General features: G+C 36.5%; 1 protein-coding gene and 1 long non-coding RNA gene across 11 annotated transcripts in view; one reads left to right on the top strand and one right to left on the bottom strand.

Annotated features, from left to right (window-relative positions):
* Positions 1-18044, bottom strand: part of LOC105212647 (homeobox protein vnd) — a 35646-nt gene extending 17602 nt beyond the window's left edge. The window contains exons 1-3 of one of the 2 annotated variants that reach the window (XM_029040544.2): positions 17967-18044; positions 16717-16990; positions 15347-15723 (exon numbers count right to left, since the gene is read on the bottom strand). In XM_029040544.2, the coding sequence (XP_028896377.1) occupies positions 15347-15471 (125 nt within the window). In that variant the 5' untranslated portion in view covers positions 15472-15723; positions 16717-16990; positions 17967-18044. Of the gene's footprint in view, positions 1-15346; positions 15724-16716; positions 17389-17966 lie in introns of those variants that run through there. The other variant, XM_054232390.1, reaches the window with a different exon arrangement.
* The window catches only part of LOC105212642 (uncharacterized), a 98039-nt gene that overhangs the window by 42435 nt on the left and 30248 nt on the right, over positions 1-25356 (top strand). The window lies entirely within an intron of this gene.

Raw genomic sequence — 25356 nt, 5'->3', positions numbered from 1 at the left:
AAATCTGAAAAAACAAAAAAAAAAAAATCGGAAAGATATAGAAGCAATTGCAATATCCATGTTAGCAATAAGAAATGGTAAAAATCCATTCATCAAGCGTCTATTGACTTCAAAGTTGAATTACAACATTTTTACAAAACAGCCTTCAAGGCGTTGAGAGCGGCTTGTATATACATATGTATATGTATACCCAATTATAAGTCACTTCCTATTCCCGCATGAGTTTGTTTGTGTTTTTACTTTTGTCACTAGCCAAGCAACATGGACCATCTGTATTTGCGCAAGGAGACAATAAATTGCATATTAGTAAAGGACCAGCTGTGCATACAGCCGCAAACGGTGCTCCTCACAAATGTCTTTCGAATTGCCAAACAAGCCAATTTTTATGTTAAACTGTATAATTTTTTCTAAGCAAACAAAATCTGTTGCAACATTTCGTTGCGTTCATCGATTGCATCCAGCGATTCCTTTCCTCTGCGATTTGTAAACTTATGGTGGCTTTTGTCGCATCTCTTGTTGCCTCTTGCGGGCTTCCGGTATGTTGTATACATTATTGAGATTTGAGATACCGATATTAAAGAAATTATTTCAAATTAAAATTAAAATCTCATATGTTAATAGTCAAAGGAAGAATAAGGAATATTCCGACTGAACTATATACTGATAAACTCCACAATAAAAGCAATAAAGAGGATATATTTTCTCATTCACTTTTCAGTCAGCGATATTAATTAACTTCAAAAAATATATGGAAAAAAAATATAAGAAAATATTTAATATTTTAGTGGAATAAGAAAGCTGTAGTTCAAGTTAATTTGTATAAACTCTTCAAGATATCCAATGTTCATAATCGAACTCCTCAAAAATAACCAATTATAGTTCGTTGGTAGCTCATATCGACTAGTTCATAGTTAATATCTGACTCTAAGAAGCAGGTTTGTCTAAACCCTAGAATGCCTCAGGTTCCGCATTCCCCTAGACCGAATCAAAATAAAAAAACACTCTCTATAGCTTTCAGTGATTTGATCTCTTGCAGACCTTAAAGTTATGATCCTGCCTACTAATGATGGCGGTTGTGGTGGAACACCACGTATTCCAGAGAGATCAGACATATATTATATATTTTTCGGAAGCAATTGATCTCCGTCCCTATTCTTTTCTATTCTTTTCTCTCTAATTGCTGTTGTATTTCTTATTCTTCATTGAGTCAATGTTTATATTTTTCTTGAGTTCGAGGTTCAAGAAGTTCTTCGCTTTCGTGAATTTTCGTTGTAAATCATGTTGGAGAGCACTGGCGAAAAAGGAGTGGGGTCAATGTGAGAAACAAGTTTTCAATGTGCTACTCAGAAACTCTTATGCCCGGTTTCACAGTCAGTGCTTAGGTTGTGCTTAAGATAAAACAGAAATATTGCGTTTTACAGTTCATACTTAAGTTCTGCTTAAGTACTGAAAATGGGAAACTTAAGCAGTGCTTAAGTAACAGCTGATTTTTGTTTTGAATATGGACTTATTTGTCAAAAAAAAAATAAAATAAAAATTATTTGCTGAAAAATTTTTTGGAATTTCTTGCATTCAATGACTGGTTATATGCTCTCCTGCGAATTGCAATAGGTGCCCCCACTCGCTTGCGGTGAAATTCGGTGTCCTTTTATTGTTTCCATCCATTTCCCATATTCTAAATTTATTCGTCGCAAAGTTATTTTTCATCAACAATAATTTCAATTTGTCAGATGGTATTTGTAAACAAATGTTTTTCATTGTGCTCCCATATATCATAATAGAATTTTATAGAAAACTAGCAGACCCAGCCACACGTTTTGTGGCTAAATTAGTAAATCTTTCAATGCAGAGAAAAAATTCTTACGCATAAAGACGAAACCGTTATAGCCGATAAATTTTAAAATGATTGATTGACATTATTGTAGATCTGTGTTAAGCGTAAATCATCATAACTTGTAAAACTTTAATTTTTTGAATCGTATATTGAAGAAAGTAACAAATGACCAAATTTAATAGTTGGCTCTATCATGGCTTTGGTGACGATATTGATTACCTTCTTCCACAGCCAGTCTTTGCAAAGTTTGATATTGATTTATGTTACGCAGCATGATGACAACTCACACTACTTTTAATTGCAAGTGAGTGGGGATAGTCCAGCAATTTAAAATAGTCTGTGGGATAGTTGAATACGTCATCCTGGTTTGTAGCTGTGTCAACTCTCCTTTAACGAAATTCTAAATTGTCGCATTAAGATCAAAATGATCCTTGTTTTTTTACCACCAATATATGTCATTCATTCAGCCATTTATGTTTATTATATTATGGTTTCATGTCAGAAAAAACACTATGAATAAGCTCCTCTTTCGAGACCATGAAGTGAAGTGACAGAAACCCGTTAAAAATGTTATTAATCCATCGAGGTGTCAACTGCGTCGTTACCATTTTCAACTATTTCTACAATCGCAGTATGATATTGTTGGAAAAATACTCGTATGTTATTTGTTAATTGGAGATTCTTTATGTGTCGCCACAAATTAAATGATTTTAGGAATGTGAATAGTTTGTCAGCGACACTTGATCCAGGAATAGTCTGGCGAAAAACACCTGCCAACAGAATCATGGCTTCACCAAAAATATTTTCGTTGTCGCGAAAATCTTTTAAAGTCCTGTGCAGTACCTCCAGCGACTTGAATATCTGGAAAATCTTCTATCTAGCTATTTATTTTGGCGATTTTGCAGACTGGTGTTTCGTTGATTTGAAATTTAGGAAAAATTTCAAGGCCGAATGTGCCGTTTGTTTGCCTACTAACAGGTGCCAAGTTGCCCCTATTCCCGTTAACCTTGGTGGTGAAAATGAGTGAAATTGGTTCTGGAATTACATCAGCCCTCATATACTATATATGATGATTTTCTATTGGATTTTATGTCGAATATATAGGTCAAATTGTGTGTTATCTTAATAAAATTACAGCAATAAATTGCGAGAGTATAAAATGTTCGGTTGCCCTTCCCTACTTGTTACAAATTGTTTTGGGCTATCGACACAGCCTTATACAATTGAACAATGATAAAAATTTTTTAACAAAGCAACAATGACAACTTTCAAAATATTATTATTTTTTGGTTTTTTTATGTTAATTTTTTGTCAATTCAAATATAATCATCTTCTTGTTATCTTCCTCACAATTTTTCGATATATACTTACTTTCTAATCCTTCTTGACTTTTTCGAGACTAACGACACAAATTGTTTGTATGGGCGATTAGAAAATTGTGATTTAAGACTTTTTCAAGCAATTTTTCATCTAAAAACATTCTAAACAAAGAATTTGCGAAATCGGTTCAGCGGTTCTCGAGTTATGCGCTTAGCAACACATTTTGCGATTCTTTTTATATAATAGATAAGCATCGACTGTGAAACGCAAATGACTACTCAGTCAACAACAATGCTTAGCTAAGATTTTATTTGGGCACAACTTAAGTACGAACTGTGAAACCGGGCATTAGTCCACACAGACCTCTACCTTTGCAGAGACGATTTAGTTTCGCCACCGGTTGCGATCTAGATCTTGATCATCTATAGTGACTAATAAACATTTAGCGTTGCTCCTGTCTTCAAAAGATATAAGTAAATGCATGTCTATGTAAAATTGGAGAGTAGTGGAGAGTTTATATTTTAATATTTCAATCAACGGTTTTTTAAGTTTCATGCAGACCTCCATTTTCGTTTTTTACAATTAATTTTGTTTTAAATAAAAAAAAAATTTTTTTTTTTTTCAAATATTTTTTTTAATACACATTTTTTTATAAAAACTTTACTTTCAAACAACTCACACTTCCACCAAACACCTAAACTAACCTCACTACACTCGCACACTTCCTTCGCCAACTTCCGCATGCTGAGCGTTCAACGCACTCGATTCACTTTAGCTAAGACTAAACGAGAGCCCGAGATTCCGAGTGCCCGCTGATTAATGAATATCGAGTACGGCGTGTAACAGCAGTGTCCAACAACTTCAATTTATTGTCCATACAAATGTTATTTGCGTGCAAAAACAACACACAGAAATTGAAATTTCATTCACAAAAGCCAAACACCTTGCCGCTGCCGATGAATGCACTGTTATTGGCTCGCAGTCAGTCAGTGATTTGGAATAACCGTACGCATATGGCAATCGCTCTGAAGAATGCTTTGGTCAAACAATGAAGAGTCACTGGGAACCTGCTGTGCCTTTGAATTTTGCAGGATATATGCGATATTCGTTGTTGGGCTCTTATCGTTAAAGGTATGTGTGTCAGCCAGAGGTGTCAAAGGTGAGCCAGCGCACACAAACAAACCGATGTACACACTCACACACACATACAAACAGAAATGCCAAATTTCATATGTCCTTTGTTTATTTGATTTCATCTGTGGGCGATTTTGTTAGATCTGCTGCAATTGTTGTTGTTGTTTCAACTTTTTTTTCACTTTCTGTTGTTGTTGTTGCTTTTCTTCCTATTATACATTGTAATTCATTCCATTTGCGCTACTTTTGACACATTAAAGTGCCGCTGCGCATTATTTACGACTAATTCCCCCCTCCCGCACCTCGGGACCTGCTCCAACGTTCGGGGTTCACACTCCCTCAACAATTTTTCTCCAAGCGCATGTTTATTTGGATTTGAGTTTCTTTGTTTGCTACAAATTGCAGTTTTTCTTTTGCTTATTGTTTACCACTTTGTTGTTGTTGTTATTTTGAAATATTTATTTATTTTTGAAAACTAAATGGATTTGCTCTAATTGAATTTAATGTGTGCCAATTGTATAGGGAGTGTGTTCAATTGAGAATGGTTTAATCCAGCTTTAAGTGGCCTATTTTTATAAAAAAAAAATTTTGTTTGTTGTTGTTGTTTATAATTTTTTCGAAAGCTGTTTTTGAGTGACAAATTTTACAGTTGACTATAGAAACATTGTGGTGTCGTTAAGAACATTTTGATTAAATTTAAAAACATTAAAATCAAACTCCACTACTCTCCACTATTTTTATACTCTCGCAACAAAGTTGCTAAGAGAGTATTATAGTTTTGTTCACATAACGCTTGTTTGTAAGCCATAAAACTAAAAGTGTTAGATATAGGGTTATATATACCAAAGTGATCAGGGTGACGAATGTATTTGAAATCCGGATGTCTGTCCGTCCGTCTGTGCAAGCGATAACTTGAGTAAAACTGGAGATATCCTAATGAAACTTGGAACACTGTCGGTTGCCTTACGTAGCCCACCATACACCATGAAAATAGTTGAAATTGGATAATAACCACGCCCACCTCCCATACAAAGGTTAGGTTGAAAATTACTAAAAGTGGGTTAACTCTCTAACGAAAAACGTCAGAAACACTAAATTTCACATAAGAAATGGCAGATGGAAGCTGCACTCAGATTTTTTACAAAATGGAAAATGGGCGTGGCGTCGCCCACTTATGGGTCAAAAACCATGTCTCAGGAACTACTCGACCGATTTCAATGAAATTCGGTTTGTAATAGTTTCCTTACATCCCAATGATGTGTTGTGAAAATAGGCCAAATCGCTTCACAACCACGCCTACTTCCTATATACCAGAACTTTGAAGACAATCTGAATCGTTTACTTTACAATATATAAAGTAAGTACTAGTGAAGATATCGGTGCAGAACTTTGCACAAATACTATGTTAATAGTGTGGCAGCCCCATTCTAAAAATCGCCGAAATCGGACCATAGGTTTTTAAGGCCCCATATATCGAACACGAGGACCTCGGTGCTTCTAACCTAATATTATGGTTTCCAACTTTCAATGGACTTTATACAATATATATAACGAATATGTGGGTCAAAGTGTGTATTATATAATATAAATAAAGTTAAATAAATAAATTGCGAGAGTATAAAATGTTCGGTTACACCCGAACTTAGCCCTTCCTTACTTGTTTTTAATTATTTTTACTACTACTTCAATGAAAAGTTAAAATTGTTACCGACGCCTGAAAGTAGACTTTAACATATTCTCTAGTTCAAAAATATTTAGAAATTAGTAATATTTTTTTATATAATCTTAAAATTAATTCGGTATTTTTTTATCCGTTCATTATTTTTTTTTAATTAATTCAAAAGAAAAAATTTGTTCTTTACACCAAAATTCTAAATTTTATTTGCTTAGTTTTGAAATATATATTTTTTTCAATTTGGCTGAAAATCGAAATTTTCTGCTCGCCGCTTACAAGCATACATAAAAATATATATGTATAAATAAGATGCATGTGTTTGTTGCATTTTCCAACAAAAACAAACTAAACACTACCGTTATATGTATGTACGTTTTCGGGGCCAGTGTAAACAGCATTAGCCGAGATTAGCCGAAGGTAGATGTGACGATTAGGCGCACAAACCCAATTACAATTGCCGAAACGATATATGAGGCACCGTTTATCCGCATATCAATGCAACATATATGTTGTATACAACAACAACAAGAACAGCCAGCAACATTTAACTAAAACAATAACAACAAAAGTGTAATAGTTTTAACAATCACATCGAATAACACTGCCAAACAATAAGCGAGCGCATGTGTGTTTGTGTGTGAGCCCCTATTTGCACCGACCACACTCACAATGGCCAAGGCGGAACTAGAATTTCCAAACGATTGCACATGTGTTGCAGCAATGCGTAAAAACCCAATCGCGTTCTCTAACATATGTTTTTCCCGCACGAGCATATGGATCTAGATTTACAACAACAACAAAACGCAAAATTGCAAATGTACTGACTGGGAATATACGTGTGACAGTGTGACTATTAGACTGTCTAAATGTGTGTTTGCTCAGTTAAGAGACAAAGGCAGAGGCCAGAGCCATGCGGATCACTGCTGATCAATGCTGCGACTTCAATGCGAAGGTGACAAAGTGGAAGTAATGCCAAGAAATATTTACACAACCGAATTGCATATATACATAGAAAGAACATAGAGAATACATAGCGAGTACATAAGTCTATGAATGTCACAATCGCACCACTGTTTGTGCGAGCCTTAGAAGCTACTTTTTTTGCCGGCCGACCGGCTGATCCTTTTTCACATCAATGCCGTAACATTGGATTACGAAACATGCCACAAAGCGGTGCGCATGCGTCTTCGGCAACATCTTAAATGCAATTTCATTACGTTAAATCTCGTCTAAGCCCACAAAATAATTGATTGATTTGCTGTTGCAGTTTGGAATCAGGCGTTGGGATTCTTTGTCGTCGTTGAACGATTCTGCAGGAATGGATATTCAATTGCTTTGAATTGCTTTGACGCGTAAATTGTTTTTACAGCAGTTTAAATTGTCGTCCCTATAGTTTCGCCCACAATGGCGTAGCTTACTAAAGACGCTGGTTTACAAGCAATCTCAATGAATCCATGCAAATCTTTTGTCGTCTCAACTTATTTATGTTTATCTTTTGCACTGAATTGTTGCACAATTGCCATTGATTGTCGCATGTTTTTGCGGGTTTTAATTAATTTTTGACAAGCTTGGCAAATTTGTCGCATTTGGAATGTATTTTTTAAGTTGAAGAATTCTTGGAATGCACTTGTGTAGATGTGGGTTCTTAAGAAGCGGACGCAGTGAATACAGCTGAAACATTATTGTTGGCGAAATATGTTTATTGTGTCTTCTATTCGATGGGATTTTCGAAAACATTCACACTTTTTATAAGACAGAGCTCGACTGAGCCATATTTCAGTGAGTTCAGTTGTGTGGAATTCATGAAATGATTGAGGTAAATCAATGGTGACTGCTGAGTTTTTTTTTTAAGAAAGTAGTAGCGCTGACAAAATTCATGTATGGCGAAAGTGGAACTTCGGTGCTCGCGATCTTGTGAACCAAATTTGTACATCAGTCTATGGATTGATCTTAACTTGATCTTCAATGATCTTAACGTGTGGTCTCCCATCTTCTGATATCATCGCGCGGTCTTTTGATGGCGCCAGATTCAATATTTCTTTCAATGGAAGCGCGATCGTCCATCCTTCTGAGGGATTTTAGCGTCAATGCAAGATAAGTCTATCTTTTTTTTGGAACTAAATCCAAAATACTACTACTCGACTTGCACTCCTGCTCTCGGAGAGCACTCATCAGCATCTCGATATAAGGGAGCTGTGGAACGGCATCTCAAACTCATTGCATACCGCTGCAGCCGAAACGATTGGTCTCCGGCAACGCCAAAAAACCAGTTGGTACGATGAGAATTGTCGTTCCGCAGTGGAGAGAAAACAGACTGCCTACCTCGCAACGTTGCGATCGACCACAACACGTTCGGGGTGGGATAGATATCGAGAACTGAAGAGGGAAGCGAGACGCATTTGCAGACGTAAAAAGAAAGAGGCCGAAATGCGTGAGTATGAAAAGCTTGAAAAGCTGGCCGACATGGGTAATGCTCGAAAATTTTATGAAAAGATGAGGCGATTAACAGAAGGTTTCAAGACCGGAGCATTATCATGTAGGGACCGAGAAGGTAATCTGGTAACGGATGTCCAGAGCACACTGGGATTATGGAGGGAACACTTCTCCGACCTGCTCAATGGCAGTGAAAGTACAACACCAGGAGATGGCGAACCCGATTCCCCAATCGATGACGATGGAATAGATGTTCCATTACCCGACCATGAAGAAATTCGAATAGCAATTACCCGCTTGAAGAACAACAAAGCGGCGGGGGCCGATGGATTACCGGCCGAGCTATTCAAATACGGCGGCGAAGAACTGATAAGGTGCATGCATCAGCTTCTTTGTAGAATATGGTCGGAAGAAAGCATGCCTGACGATTGGAATCTTAGTGTGCTCTGCCCAATCCATAAGAAGGGAGACCCCACAATCTGCGCCAACTACCGTGGTATAAGTCTCCTCAATATCGCATATAAGGTTTTGTCGAGCGTATTGTGTGAAAGACTAAAGCCCACCGTCAACGAACTGATTGGACCTTATCAGTGTGGCTTTAGACCTGGAAAATCTACAATGGACCAGATATTCACCATGCGCCAAATCTTGGAAAAGACCCGAGAGAGAAGAATCGATACCCACCATCTTTTTATCGATTTTAAAGCTGCCTTCGATAGCACGAAAAGGAGCTGCCTTTATGCCGCGATGTCTGAATTTGGTATCCCTGCAAAACTAATACGGCTATGTAAGCTGACGTTGAGCAACACCAAAAGCTCCGTCAGGATCGGGAAGGACCTCTCCGAGCCGTTCGATACCAAACGAGGCTTCAGACAGGGTGACTCACTATCGTGCGACTTCTTCAATCTATTGCTGGAAAAAATAATACGAGCTGCAGAACTAAATAGAGAGGGTACAATCTTCTACAAGAGTGTACAGCTCCTGGCGTATGCCGATGATATTGATATCATCGGAAGCAACAACCGCGCCGTTTGTTCTGCGTTTTCCAGACTAGATAAAGAAGCGAAGCGTATGGGTCTGGTGGTGAATGAGGACAAGACGAAATATCTCCTGTCATCAAACAAACAGTCAGCGCACTCGCGTCTTGGCTCCCACGTCACTGTTGACAGTCATAACTTTGAAGTTGTAGATAATTTCGTTTATCTGGGAACCAACATTAACAACACCAACAATGTCAGCCTTGAAATCCAACGCAGAATCACTCTTGCCAACAGGTGCTACTTTGGACTGAGTAGGCAATTGAAAAGTAAAGTCCTCTCTCGACGAACCAAAATCAAACTCTATAAGTCGCTCATTATTCCCGTCCTGATGTATGGCGCTGAAGCGTGGACGATGACAACATCCGATGAGACGACTCTTGGGGTTTTCGAGAGAAAGGTTTTGCGCAAGATTTATGGTCCTCTAAACATTGGCAACGGCGAATACCGCAGACGATGGAACGATGAGCTGTACGATTTATACGACGACATTGACATAGTTCAGCGAATAAAAAGACAGCGGCTACGCTGGCTAGGTCATGTTGTACGGATGGAAGAAAACACTCCAGCTCTGAAAGTATTCGATGCAGTACCCGCTGGAGGAAGCCGCGGAAGAGGACGACCTCCACTCCGGTGGAAAGACCAAGTGCAAAGTGACCTGGCTTCACTTGGTGTTTCCAGTTGGCGCCAAAAAGCAAAAAGGAGGAATGAGTGGCGCGCTCTGGTGGATTCGGCTATAATCGCTTAAAGCGGTTCCTACGCCAAATATATATATATATAATCCAAAATTCCCGTATACAATTAAAGGTCCTACCGTTTTTAGATCCGATAGAAAATGCTCTCCCTTCTTCCATCCTTTATGGGAACTCAATTCTTCTTGTTATGCTGCTTTCATCTTGTACTACCGGTCTCCCTATACTCTTTGCTTAGCTGCCGGGTTTCTTCATGTTCTCTCTCTGGTAGTAACGCCTATATCTCAAACCTTGTGATAAGTGCTGTTAACGGCGGATCTCATTATGTTTGGCTCCCCTGACAGCAAACAACAATTTTATTTAACACCGATTACATTCTACAGAAATTCATGGAAGATCCTTGGTCAAGTTAACTAAATCAAATCAGGGCTTGAAAGAAAGTCACTTTATCTCGAATTCTAGGGTCAGCAGCTCACTTTCTTTGAAGACTGTTTAGGTTTTGTGGGGCTCACTTTTCTTCAAAAGTTGTAAAGACTGCCATGAGGATGTGAAAGATCGCAAATAGTAAGACTTCTAGAAGTTTTTCCGCCAAACTTCCCCGAAAATGTGACTACTAACTTACCTTCCTCAACTTCGATAGTTGTAAGCTTGTTAGTCACACTCATCTTCGATACAAACTCACCTCCATCTGTGAGGCTCACAATTATAGCGTTTCTTTTCAATCCTTCCGTAATGGTAATCACAAGTATTTGTCAATGCCGATTTGTTGCAGCTCAACAACAACTTCCTGCTTTACAATTTTTTATTACTTTACAACCGAGACTCCCATATTATTACACAACAACAAATAGACTGCCTGCTAGTGTCCACAAGAGTTTCCTGCTTCGAGTCGCATTGTCAGCGTGAAGCGCGTACATTTGATGCGTCTGTATTTGTGTGTATTAAAGTCGCATCCGGTTGAGAGTAGAAATAAAATCACGCGGAAATCATTTAACTCATTTGTTGTCGATGACATTTTCGATTTCTTCTCCTTCTCTCTCTTCTTGCGCAACTCTTTCCACTCTTTTCCAACCGAATCATTTCCTGCTCGCCTGCGGCTGATGCTTATTTATGGCGTTTTTATTGAACAAATCGACAAAGTTGTTTGGCCAAACAAGACAACGACGGACTACGGCGAGCGAACGAGGGTTGTCACTAAGACTTTTTTCCGTTCCACACAAGTTTCCTAAGCCGTCTTCCCGTCTCGCGCCTCCCCTCTGTGTTGGTTTTGTTGGCTTACTTCGCTCTTCTGGTTCTTCCGCGCTGACTTCTGTCTAATTCCTCTCCAACAGCATTTTTAAGATTCTCCACACTCATCAAGCTGAAGTATTTAAATCCGTCTTAATTTGCTGCGTCCATCCAATACTGTCTTGTAGACTTTAGTTTCCTTTTTAAGGATTTAGCATATGAATAATTTGAGTTCATTTTTCAATGTCTCTCAATTTATTAGCGAAAACTAGTTTTTGTTGTTTTTTTGTTGGTTTCTTGTCCTCAGGTAATTAGATTTTATTTCTATTTACATATATTACATATTGTGGCAACAATTAATCTGGCTTGATTTCTTCTTCGATTTAACTTGTCAGTAGGCGATAGCAACTTTTCTCATACCGCTTTGGTTCTCATCGTTGGCTGAGACGAGTCTCTCAACGAGAATACGACGTGTGAACATTTCTTAGTTACTGAAGAAAGTTTGGTTCAAATAAGCAGCTTTATAGGTCTTAAGGTCATTCTCGAAGTGCAGCCGTTATGGAAACTAAGCTTCTAACTAACATTTTTCATGGAAAATCACCAGTTTCAGCGATGCCCTGAATACTGTTTCGTTTAACTAAGCAAGGAGCCGTCAAATGTTCTGATTTATAATCATAACGGAATTTTCGGACTAGACTTGCTTCTAAAAGCTTTACAGAGTTAGCGAGTATTAGACTGTGAGAATTAATTAGTAACTCTACCGCTTATGATTCTACTGAGTTTTGTAATGAAGTAAAAGCCTCAGATCTGCACGCTAAGATATTATAGATCTTCAATAAACGCTCTAAATAGGTCACGATTAAGAGTCAATATCGGGGTTATCGCCTAAAATCGTGTCTCAATGCAATTCATTGGCTCTTAGAAAGTGTTCCACTATTCGAAATGCCGTGTCAATTGGCATTTTTCGTCGCCAATTCAATGTTTTCGCTCGCACTTGTCGTCGAAGTGTGCCCAATTAAGTTTTGGAGAGGTAAAAAAACTTGTTTCTCATTCGATTTAGTTTTTATTTACGGCGACTTTCTTATTATATGTGCACTTTGCTGGCAAGTAACTTCTCTAAAGTTAGAATAAACCCCGAAGTCTGAGTTTGTCATGCCGTGACTTGGAGCCACTTTGTTATTTGTGACTTATCGCAATGAAATCCGAAGTTCGAAAAAATAATTTTATTGCCGAAAAACGACGATTTAAACAAGTCATACGGATCGACATAAAAATACAGAGGCAGTTTGATAGAACAGTAGATTTATTGAATAAACAGCAGTCTCTATCATAGTCTTAGTCTAGCTCGACAGCTTTCTAGAGTTTGGGTTTTATAGTTAAAGATCTTCTGGATACTAGTATGGACTGTGCTAGAGTCCTTTTAATACATATAAGTCAGGCAGTTCTTTGGCGCAGTTCTCGGGCAAGTTTTGGTGGTTTTTGAACATTGAACTTTCTCAGTTCGTTCAAATTGCAATGGAATATCGGTCTATTTGATTGTAATAAGTCAATATGTTCTTTACTGCAGTTCTGGAGAAGTTTGAACTTTGAACTTTCTCAGTTCGTTCAATTTGCGCTGAAATATCAGACTATCTGATTCTATAAGATTGGTATTGGAGTTCGCTAGGGAATACATCTTGCTTCGTATGAACTTTCGGTCTCGTCGAAATTCGGATGAGAGAATACTAACTGAGAAGAACTAGTGTATTAACGGCTGTTACAGTGTTGCACTCCAAGTTCAAAAGGTCACTGATTTATTTAGCCGACCTCATAATTGACAGAATACATACTATATATACCAATAAGTTTTGAAGAAGGAAAGGGGGGAAGAGGGACCATTACAATTTCCGTTTATTTCGCAATGAAGCACCCACTCTGAGCGCCATTTATGGATTTATTTCATTTTTGACGATTTTTGTTTTATAAACTCTTTTCATTAACTGGCAACTTAGACGGCCGTTGAACGCACTCGAGTGGGCTGGCTGCCGGCGTCCAACTGCGCTCCCCTCTGTCTCTCAGACGCAAGTTTATTAATCCTGGGAATTGCTACAAATGTTTTCGCTTGAAATTGTTGTTGTTTATTTTTGGTAGTACCGTTGTAATTTGTATACAATGCTTTTGTTATTGTTGTTGTCTGAGAAGCTATATTGCATGTTGTGACTGCATTAAAAGCGGAAAAAAATTCGGAAATCGTGAAAAAATTGTCATAAACTGCGCGCCTGTCAATCCAAAAAGGGGTCACAACTTTCTCCATAGCTGGCTGAGACTAACTCTAGGGGGCGGCAAGTAAACAGGTGAACTCAGATACACACACATACACACAGTTTTGGTCATTTATATGACAGTTGCTTTCCGTTGTTATTATTTTTTTTCAAGGCAGATTCACCGTTTCTTCCGCTTCGTAACATGACGTGGCTGTCATTTAATTTTCTACTTTCCCCCACTTTGTTGGTTTTGTTTTTGCTTTTGCCTTCTCAACATTTAAATTGATATTTTCATATGTCAAGAGTGGAAGCTTTCCCGTTAACTTTCTTTTTATGCTGGTGTTGTTATTATTGTTGTTGCACTTCACTGTCACAACGGCCAACTAATGTGTTCTTCCGTATGTGTCTGTGTGTGTGTGTGATATGTGTATCCTTTTGCGTCTACTTGATAAGACCGGCGTACACCTGCGCCCAGTTTATTTCACTTCTCTGACATTATGACATTTAATATGTCCTTTGCTTTGCTTTCTTGTTGTTGTTTATATTTATTTTCACTATTTTTTTCTAGCATTTTTTGAATCGCTGAATTTATTTGTTCACTACACTTTTCGAGTGTCATCATTGTCGCTTTATTATTATTTGTTATGGGAAAATAACAATGTCAATGCAAGGAGCTCACGCGTAGCATGCTTGGTTTGAGTTGAAGAACTCTTCTTTATGCGCTTGTCAATCGAAAAGAAATTCGTATTAATAACCCTTACTGCTCCTCTTAAGCTCAAAGTGGAAATTTACTGGATCGGAACACGTCTTTTATTGTTGTTGTAGCGGCAGAAAGAATTCCCCAAAATATTTCAGAAAGACTATAGTCCGGTTATAAATGCGGGTCCATTCCGGTTACTAGATGGGACTATCATGAGAACGATAATCTTTTTGGCCACTTGAGAATATGCTTTCCAATCCAAGGGAGTATTAAATTTTCTACCATTTTCAAAGCCCAAGCTAATTTATAATACACAACTAACGGCTTTTTGTACTTCCGGGTACAAGACCAATATTATTGAGGAGGGTTGTTTGCAGAAGTAAGTAACTTTTCGTCGGGCCCAGACACTTATTAAGCTTTCTATGGATCAGAACTAGAATTGATACTCGTTCCTTCGTACCGAGTTGGGTTCTAAATTGACCGAATTATTCCCCTTTGCCTTCTACTCATAGTATTCTACATTTATGGAAGACCACAGGTTGATTTCTATTTTAAAGACCTTTATTCAAGCTGTGTTGCATTGATAGACAGTTTCTAGATTTGTTTTGATGGAAGGTAGTGACTTTTTTGGATCTTTAGGATTTTTAGGACTTTTTTGGATCTTTAGGATGGTTTTCAATTCGATATATCGCTTTTTTCATCACGAAAACCGAAACTTCGCATTTTATTTTCGAAATGGTGTTATTTAATATGTTCTTATACTAGATTTCAATTGGAAAGGTTTCAAAACTATATATAGCCATTTATTATACAAATTTCACAATATAAAAAATATATTTTTGTTTCAAAAATATAAAAAATCGTCCGAAAAGCTTTAATTTTTTCGAAAAGTTTCGTTAATTGACATGCTGTTAAAACTCCGACGATTGCTTGTTAGGTCTCATCCTAAGAAATTATCTCTAAAGAGCAATGCTTGTTACCTGATACTCGTATGTATTTGTGTTTGAATGAGTGCGAGATTAATTAAGTTGTTCTGTATGAAGATACTCACTCATATTCATGTTGTTTGTATTCATATTCCGGTTGCATGCAGTAATCCTGTTGATACACATTCGTGTTGGTGTAATAGCCGATGTAGTCGTCGTAATAGCCACAATTTGAATTGTAATTGGCCATTTTGACGAGTAGGTTTTATTGTTCACTTATTTGGTATTTTTTGAAATATTTATTTATACTTGTTTAGACTATGTTGTTGGAACACTATGTGTTACTTAGAGTGCCGAAACCACTTATTTCGGTTTATATTTAATTAACAAAAATTTAAAATAATTTTTTTTTAATAATTTTTAATCTTCACTAATTCCACTTCACTTTTTATTACTTTATTGCAAAATTTTGTTTTCATGTATTTATGTTGATTTTTTTTCACTGGAAAAGAAAATTTAAAAAAAATATTTTATTTAAATTGTTTAAGCATGATTTATGCATTTTTGAAAATTTTCTGCGCTGAACCTTGATATTCATTACTATTTACAGCCAAAGTCTTACCGTAGACATTTTTATACTTGTGTCTCGATACCCAAACATATTGAAAAAACGCCTCAACTTTTTATTCATTTTCTACGAGTACATATCCAAGTGTTATTTAAAGCTATAGAGCAGTTTAAGTTTGAATTTATAGCTGGGGTCTTTATATAGTAGAATAGAGGTTCTAAACCAGAGAGGTGAGTCCATATGTAATCTCTCGATCAGGAACCAGTCTCTAACCTAATCGAATGCGAAAACCTAAGACCTTAGATGTTTCTCCACCCGCCTTCATTTCAGTCATAACGATCTAAAGTTCTTTTGGCAATAGGCTCTTTCCATCAAAAATGTTATAGTGAGTTCCTACTTAGAGCTCAAAGTATACAAGAAATCCCTCGACGGAAGTTTATAATAAAGATTTACTATGTTTAAGAGATCCCTTTATTTAATATATACGGAAAGTTCCGTTAGAACTTTGGACGTTAGGAAAAAATCAAGTCATCCATTTAAAATTTCTGCATTCTTTGTAAATTGCGTGTGAATTCTTTTAACCTGAGGTCTGTAGGAAGAGTTTTATAACGAAATGCCATTATTCATTCAGAAGACTAAAACTGGGCTGAGAACGGTGCTGAGAGACTTCAGATCCCTTCAGTGACGAAGTTTCTCCTGTATAGTTAGTCTAGATTTCCGCGCCTTTTTTGACTTTTCCGGTTCATAAAGTTTCAAATTCTTGCTAATTCTTCATAATTTTAAATTTTTTTCTGTATTTATTGCTGTAATTAATCTTATGTAGCGTAAACAACCGTTAATCAATACCAAGGCACATACAGTTATGAATATAGCGGGACGAAAAAAACATTGTATGTATGATAACTGCTATGAATCGATTTATAATACCAATTTGACTGACGATTGTAACGGACAGCAACAACAACAAGAACACTACGTGATTAACTGCGTTGTTGTGGTGGCGTTTAAGGCGCTCGAAAACGATCACTTTTTAATTGTCCAATTAACAATTAATGAGGATGACACATGAGCACCGATTACTCTGCAAAACCGTTAGATATTATATATATATTCGCGCGAATATATTATATACTAACGTTGTTTTTAATTAAATATTTTTTTTTTGGTAAACGCCGTCGGCAAGTCGAACCGCTGATGTTGTCTAAAAAATTTTTAAATTTCTTTTATTTTCTTGTTTTTTATTTTTATTTTTTTTTGGTTTTAAATTATTTATAAAAAAAAATTTGTTTTTTTTTTGCTTAGCATTTACACTGAAATTGTAAATCGTCACTCGATTAGTTGTATCATAAAATTTATATTTCTTTTTCTCTACAGTTTTTATGTGTCACTGATAGTCCATATTGGCTACCGTATAAAAAATTCCTGTCAAGTTTTACTTTATTTATTTCTGCTCCACTGCTTTGCTAACATTTTAAGGCGTACAATAAAGATTTGTCGGTCATAAATTTTCTGAATTCAAAGCACACATAAACTTTTTGGCAGGGAGCCCAACGAGCTTTTTAATTGTTTTTTAATTTTTGAATTTTAAATATAAAAAAAACAATATTTTTTTTAGTGATTTTTGAGTTTTTATATTTGTTTATTTTTTAATTTATGAGCTATATTATATTTTATTGCATTTAAATTTAATTTCTGAATTTTTTAAATTTATTTTTAATTTTAGTTTATTATTCTTCTAATAGTTCTTAGATGTATAATTCAATTTATTTTTGATTTTAAATTTTTATAAATTTTTTTTTATAGTTTTTTTAAATTAAAGTTTGTCTTTTTGTTTAAATTTAGTTTTTTCCAATTTTTTTAATATTAAATAATCTTTTTTGTATTATTAATTTTACTATTAATTAAAAATAATTTATAATTTTAGTTTTTAATATTAAATTTTTTGTACGAGTTGTCTTTAATATTTTAAAATTTTACTTTGAGTTTTTTATTACTTTTATGTTTTTATTTTTGTACACTTTTTAATTCATTAATTTTTGTTACACATTTCTTTCCAACACTTTTCTTTGACACTCAATTTTTCATTCAAATCCAAATAAATTTGCTCAACGCTCAACACCCGCGCCAATTGCACACGCGTTCCGCGAATTCTGAACTTCGATCTCGCCGTTTCGAACCTTGCTGATCTCTTCTGCACTGCCCGTGGTGCTTGCTTTAGCGTTTGTGGTCGCGTTTGAAGTGGTGGTGCAACGAATTTTCATAGCTCGAAAGCCCCCACATTCGTCGATGCCAGTCGAAATGGATATATTGAACGACTTCGGTAGTGCCATAAACGGCGCAAGCCGTACATACATACATACAAACTCACTCAACTACCAACTAACTTATAAACAAATACTTACCCGAGTGTCAAATAGTGGTCCGTTGATTAGCACCCAATTGCTATACGTTATACGCGTCCGTCCGTCCATCCGTGAGCTCCAGCTGGCTTGCTTGTATGCGGCGATATCTCACCGATATGTGTTGCTGATAAGCGTGCGCACACTGTATACCGACTACAGCCCTCCTTTGCTCTCGGACTCCCCAAATGGCCCACCATGCGTCGGAGCTACCGATCAGCATTCAATCGCGGTCGTCTATCTGTCACCTTTGACGATTTCACCTACAACCAATAACTCGCTATATCTCGCACTACTGTTGTTGTTGTGCTGCGCTATTTGCCTTGGTGGTGGTCTCTCTGGTAGCCGTGCTCGAGTTCGGGCGTCTTGTTTACATTCACCATTACCCAGTTATATGAGTTGTGTAGTTGTTGTTTTGTCGCTTTTTGGTGGCGATGTGTATAAGTAGTTATCAATATTTGATTTGTGCAACTGATAGTGAGTCAAACCCGCAACAACAACAACAATGATATCATGCAAATGCAACAACAATCGCATTGTTACGTGTTATCAAAATGTTCGGTACACGTATGCGGAGTTGCGCCTGTGTTGGGGAGCGTCCCATTTGGAATCGGGTTCCGTTGGGGTTCTGTGGATATTTCCAATAATGATGTGGTTTCGGTAGACCCGACATCGAAAAGATCTTTACTTTCACGATTATACCAAAGATATTACAGCTTTGAACGGAGCAGAGAACATATAATAGCTGGAAATCATTTATTCCGCTTGATTTCTGCGGCTTAATCCCCATCGAATATGTGGAGCTCAATTTTCTGCTCAATAAGTAAAGTCCCGCCCATAGAATGGAGTATACTAAGATGCATTACACTATCTGATTCTTTTAAAGCTCAGAGCCTACTTTGGATGGTCAAGCCGTTATAAGACACTATCTCCTTTCCTTGATTGGACCTATCAAAATTCGCTTGGTATCCGATTACCCATATTCGATCAGAACCCACATTGGATGGTCAACCTTTTATAAAACTCAATCTTTTATGAGTTGATTTCCTTGCCTTGAGTGAACCTATCTGATCAGAGCCCACTTTGCATGATCAAGCCGTTATAAGACCCAGTATTATGAGTGGATTCCTTTTCTTTAGTGGACCTGCTAAATCTAGCTTGGTATTCGATTACCAAGGCTCTGTGTGGCGCAGTTTATTTCGAGAATCTATCAGAGCATGTTAATTGGGTTAGGGAACATAGGGACGTGGACTGTTTGTAATTTGAGGTCCGCGAGTCGTTTGGTTCTTGTTATTCCCACTCTAGCGGTTTCCTGTCGGCCCATTAACCGCATTCTATCAACGGTGTATACGGGCAATCATGAACGCTGTCAATATGCGTGTGATAAGCTGTAGAACAATAAACGAAGACTGCGCTTATCACTTGACCAGCACTCGCTGCTTGGCATCTGATCGAATGACGAACGCACGAATGACGAACGAGTGAATATACACCGGAGGCGTACAATGATTGAATTGAATATTATGACGTTGCCACGGCGTGGCATATCACCGGTGGTGTGGGGTTTATCAGATTTTGTCAGGTTTTTTTATTATTTCTTGCTGCTGATTTGGGTTTTTCGATTTATTATTTATTTTTATATTTATATTTGTCATTTAGTTTTTATTATTTTCTATTTGCACAAGCGGACGCAAGGTAAATACGCGAGGTGTGAGTGTGTATGAGTGACTATCTAACCTTTGATGACTTTAGAGCAACCCCCAATTGACTGCTCCCGAAATTCGACCATCCGCTGCCTGTTGCTCCACCAACATCACACGAATTGGTTTGTTTTTATTGTTGCTTTGTTATTTGCTGATCAACTGCGCTCGGTTCGGCATGATAAGCTCATATTACCCTGTATTTCCAGCATTTGATACATTTTCGATACAAATAAATGCTTGTTTTGACTACTGGTTTTTGGCCACCGTCGTTACTCGGGCGTGCGTACCCCCTCGCGCACCACTGCTTTCGTGGCTTATCGCGCTTTATTGACTTTCGTCAGCAATTGCGATTACCATGCGTTGTTTTTGTTGTTCTTGTTGTATATAAACATTTTGGTTTTGGCTCTGAACTGTACTCACGTGGTTGATCCTCTCTGCGGGGTATTTGTTGCATTTTGTTGGTTTTTTTGTTCGTTTTTTCGAACACAAATATTTTTATAATATTTTTACGCATTTTTACGATTTGATTGATTGCCATCCAATATACTGATCATCACTTTTAGCGCGTGAACTTTGTCTTTTGGATTGTTGAAGTTGCTGCTGTTGTTGTTATTGTTTTTAAGTTGTAGACAAACGGACGCCAGTGAGGAAAGTAAGGTGCTGATGAATTAAGGAGAACTTGTGGCTAACCTCACTTCAATTACTTTACAACTGGGGAAGAGGACTTCTAGAAGACAGTGTTGGATCGAATATCTGTTTTCTTTAGAGACTTTGTGACTTCAATTCTATTTGATGGATCTGAAGAGTAACAGGGAGATTATGTCTTTAAGGACATTTGATAGATCCGAAGACTAACGAGGAGTGAGATTAACCTTTCTTGCTCAAAAGGGAAAATATATGAGTTTGCAGTCGATGAACGGAGTTGTCTTAAGTTTAGCAGTCTGGTTTGTGAGTTGAAGATGAGCTTACTCTTCCCCAACCGCTTCAAACTAACCATAGTCCAATCTTCAAGACATTCTTTTCCAGTCAAATATATATTTTCTTTCTTCAAAGCGATATACATATGTATGCATGTAAGTATGTCCATGAAGAATGCAATTAATTAATACGTTTCTGCAAACATTTTCAGTTCATAAATTCCTCACTTTTAATCATTAAATCTCAGCATAGCATAAGTAAACATTAAAATAATTACCCGTTAGATTATGTCGTCGCTTTGTCGATGATTGGCCTTAAGTGCAGCGCCAAAATCACATAACATCACATAAATCGGCACTCAAGTGGCCACTTCAGAAATGGCGAACTACTAGAGAAGAGGAAGACGCCGACGAAGCGTAGCATTCTACAAACTACACTACCGCTGAAGCTCCGCACGCAATATTTTACTGTTATTTCGCGGAAAAAATGTGTCTCGTTATGTCAGTTATTGGATCTGTGTCAAAGCTTGTCGGCATGTAAAGTGATTACAATTATGCGACTGCCACAGAGATAATGACGTGGGTAGTGAGCGACAGTTGGGGCGATTCACGCATTTGAGGGATGTACGGAGTTGAGTGAAGCAGAGTTTGAAGCGCTTGCGATGGTTTAAAAGCGACGTTGATTGCAAGCTTTTGAAAGCTTTTTGGGGATTCTAGGCCATCTAAGCGTAGCGTAATTGCTTTCATCGCAGAATCTCTCAGTTGAATTTGCTTGAAAGCTTTTAAAAGCTTTTGGGAAGTATACGAAACAGCGTTGTAATGTGAGATTAAGTTATAAGCGCTTGCGTTGGTTTAAAAGCGACTTATTTGAGCTTTAAAATGACGTTGATTGAAAGCTTTTGAGCGATATAATTCATTTGAGCGTAAATATGAGTGCCTTCGTAGCATTATCTCTCAGCTTTCCTGGACCTAAGTCATTTATACGTTCTCGAAAACCGAAATTTCGAATATTTCAAGTTTATTTATACATTTATTTCGCCTCGTGAATACCCTCACTGTGCTTTTTCATATCTACCACTGCATTGCCTAGCGAAATAGATAAAAATACGCTGACACGTAATGGAAAATCATGCAGTTTTGTTTGCTAAGTCAAGTGCATTTTGCCGTTCTCCGTTCGTTATCTACAAATATACTTTTTTGCGCGGCATTTTTTCAAATATATTCGGTATTATTTATTTTACTTTAGGGGACTAGGAACACTAATATACTAACATACATTTGCTTTGAAAGCCGGCGATTGAGCATGGCTTTTGCGGCGGTGGAAATTCTAAGTTGAAAAATATCGAAGAAAAGTAAACAGAATTCAACTTATATCTAACAAAAATTTTTTTATTAGAGCCTTTTCAAATAAATAATTTTTAATCATTAAAATTCTTCATTCTCAACTTAGCAACACCCAGCCCTCTCTTGGGCTTTACAATGTCTAACATAATTTCACACATTCGATCTTCCGTTTGACTTACTCACGTTTCCAGCAGTCGATCATATATCAATATCTATGTGGTGCTACATGTGTTGTGGCCACTCGTTGTTCGAGTCGTTTTGAAGTGCGTTGTGTGTCTTCTCGCATGGTTTGAAAACGCCACAATTGGAATTCTCCATAATGCGCGCGATAACATGGTTGCATGTTGATTTTCTATGGATTTTGATTTATGGAGTATTTTGATTCTATTAAGTGGTTAGTCTACTTATAGGAACTTAAGTAGGGCGATTTACGGTGTATAGTAAGCCACTTTTAAGCTAAACAATAATGCACTTAAGCAAGAGAGGATTTTTTACTATTAGATTACTGATTAGGTAAGTGGTATGAGGTGAGCTTTCATCGAATCAGAGAAATCTAAAGAAAATGATAAGCAATTATTTATATGCATGGCTAAAATTATACTTTTAATTGCGTACTAGAAATATAAATTGACAATTTCTTAAATTTTTGGAATTGCAAGAGAATAAAAGAGACCGCGGAGCTTTCACGCTTTAGTTTTGAAAATAGAACACTGTTAAAAAGAGCCAGTCTTCCAAAAATTATATGAATATTAAGTTTGTCTACTGGTTGCACTAGATAGAAGCCTCTTATGCCAAAAGATTGCATTTCTGTTTTTCTCAATTGTATTCTTAACTATTCTCAAAATTTTTTTAAATACTATTATATATCCTATTGGATAGGTCTGTGGTATTTCTTAAAGTCGAGTTTAAAAGCTCTTACGACTTTATCCAATATATTGATATCAACCAAATGGCTTTAATAGTATTTAAGTATTGTAGCTTTCACTAAAGTTTCCTATAAAAGCTTTTTGTAAAGCTTTATTTATTACTGTACAATCTTCTGCTAAATTCTCGTTTTAAATATTTGCGAGCTTATATTTAAGCTTTCGTATTTCAGAAGCTTGCGTAATCAGCATGATCATGATTTCTGCAAAAACTCAATGAAGTCAGAAGCATTCCTATTCGGTATTAGGATTTACAAAGCTTTGTTCAATAGCCCCCTTACGCGTCTTTAAGAATATACATATTTGCCAAATAAAAACAATTCTCCATTTGGTTTTTGTTTTTTTTCAAGAGCTTTTTATAAAGCTTTCAATTGTTAAATTCTCAAAATAAATATTTGGAGCTTTCGTTTAAGCTTTCGTGTTCCAAAAGTTTTCGTTATTCACATGATTTGTTTATGCATGCATCTTATTAAAGCATTTAGGAAAGCTCGCTCAATGAGTATATAGGTCTAGATTTATATGCAGCGTTATAGTTTTTTTCATTTTGTTTGGAAATCTTTAGTTTATAATTCACCACTGTTCCAAAAAAACTTCCACGGACCAAATATTTAGGGCTGGCTTTCGTTTAAGCTTCGTTTCGCAAAAGGTTTTAGCATTCATTTTTAATGTTATGACTTTCATCAATAACACTGTGATAGTTTTTTTCCAAAAAAAAAAGACAAGAACAAATTCGACGGTTTCCTCCTATTTCGGGTCCTACGAATCGAACTGCATCATTACTTTTTTGAGTTACAATCATGGTTTCATACAAAATTTTTTTTTGAAGTTTTTCATCAAAGTGGCCCATTGTAAGAGAAAGGCACTTTTTTCTTGGTCTCTAACTTTTTTAATGTTGACTTTTTTGGTAAACTTTCTTTGGCAAAGCTTCTCAGAATAAGTCTGTCTTTAAGTTCTTAGAGGACTGTAAACCCCAAAATCAATGTTTTTTGTGTCCTTATAGCCAATATGTCGAAAAAACTGAAATTTAATCCATTTTTTTAATGTTTTTGCCCTCAGGTTTCGTCAATATTTTAATTTACCCTTTGATATTTATACATTAAGTGACATCTTGTAATAGTAAGAAACTTAAGCAAAGACAACGTTCTGAGAAAACTAACCATTAGAAAAAAAAACTTAACAAAATTTGTATTTTTTAAAAAAGCTACACTAACTATGTTTGTATGCTATTTTATTCTTTTTGTATCTTATAACTGTTATCAATAAGTATCATAAATTTGTACACAATATTTAAATTAAATTTAATAAGACATCTATCAATGTCCAACACAAATCAGCAAGCAACGAGTCAAGCTTTTTTCCGCTGTACCAATGCTCAAGGGGGCGGCGACTTGATGAAATCTTTCTCCATGCTCATCGAATTCAGTCGGAACTTGCTGCTCAAAATGGTCCTTGTGATGGTGAAAGAAATAAATTTTTAAGGACATATTCACACCTATTTCTTCAAAAGCGTCTACCATGTCATATACATATTTTTTCCAATCTTCAGACCGGTGCATTCCTAAGCAATGGTTTATAATGTGATGGGGTGTCACTTAATGTATAAGTATCAAAGGGTAAATTAAAATATTGACGAAACCTGAGGGCAAAAACATTAAAAAAATGGATTAAATTTCAGTTTTTTTTACATATTGGCTATAAGGACACAAAAAACATTGATTTTGGGGTTTACAGTCCGGACTTATTCTGAGAAGCTTTGCCAAAGAAAGTTTACCAAAAAAGTCAACATTAAAAAAGTTAGAGACCGAAGAAAAAAGTGCCTTTCTCTTACAATGGGCCACTTTGATGAAAAACTTCAAAAAAAAATTTTGTATGAAACCATGATTGTAACTCAAAAAAGTAATGATGCAGTTCGATTCGTAGGACCCGAAATAGGGGGAAACCGTCGAATTTGGTCTTGTCTTTTTTTTTTGACTATCGCAGTGTAATTATTGCAAACTGTTTAAAAAGTTTTCCTCTGAAGCTTTCGTCTAAAGCTCATAGCTTCGACTTGAACTTTTGTATTATCGTAAGCTTTCTTATTCGGTAATATTTATTGCAAACATTTTATAGAACTTTGATCTAACTAAAGCCCAAAGCTTTGGTTTGCCTATAGAACTTTTAGCAGCTTTAAAGCTTTTGTATTTTCGTAAGCATTTTTATTTGATATTACTGTCAAGAGCAAAGCACCAGAGAAACAATGGAGCACCTCTTCTGTGAATGTCCTGCATTATCAAGACAACAT

Source organism: Zeugodacus cucurbitae, chromosome 5, assembly GCF_028554725.1.
Source record: "Zeugodacus cucurbitae isolate PBARC_wt_2022May chromosome 5, idZeuCucr1.2, whole genome shotgun sequence".
In the NCBI taxonomy this organism is placed as follows: domain Eukaryota; kingdom Metazoa; phylum Arthropoda; class Insecta; order Diptera; family Tephritidae; genus Zeugodacus; species Zeugodacus cucurbitae.
Note: the sequence above shows the minus strand (reverse complement) of the source record. Positions and strands in the feature narration are given on the sequence as shown.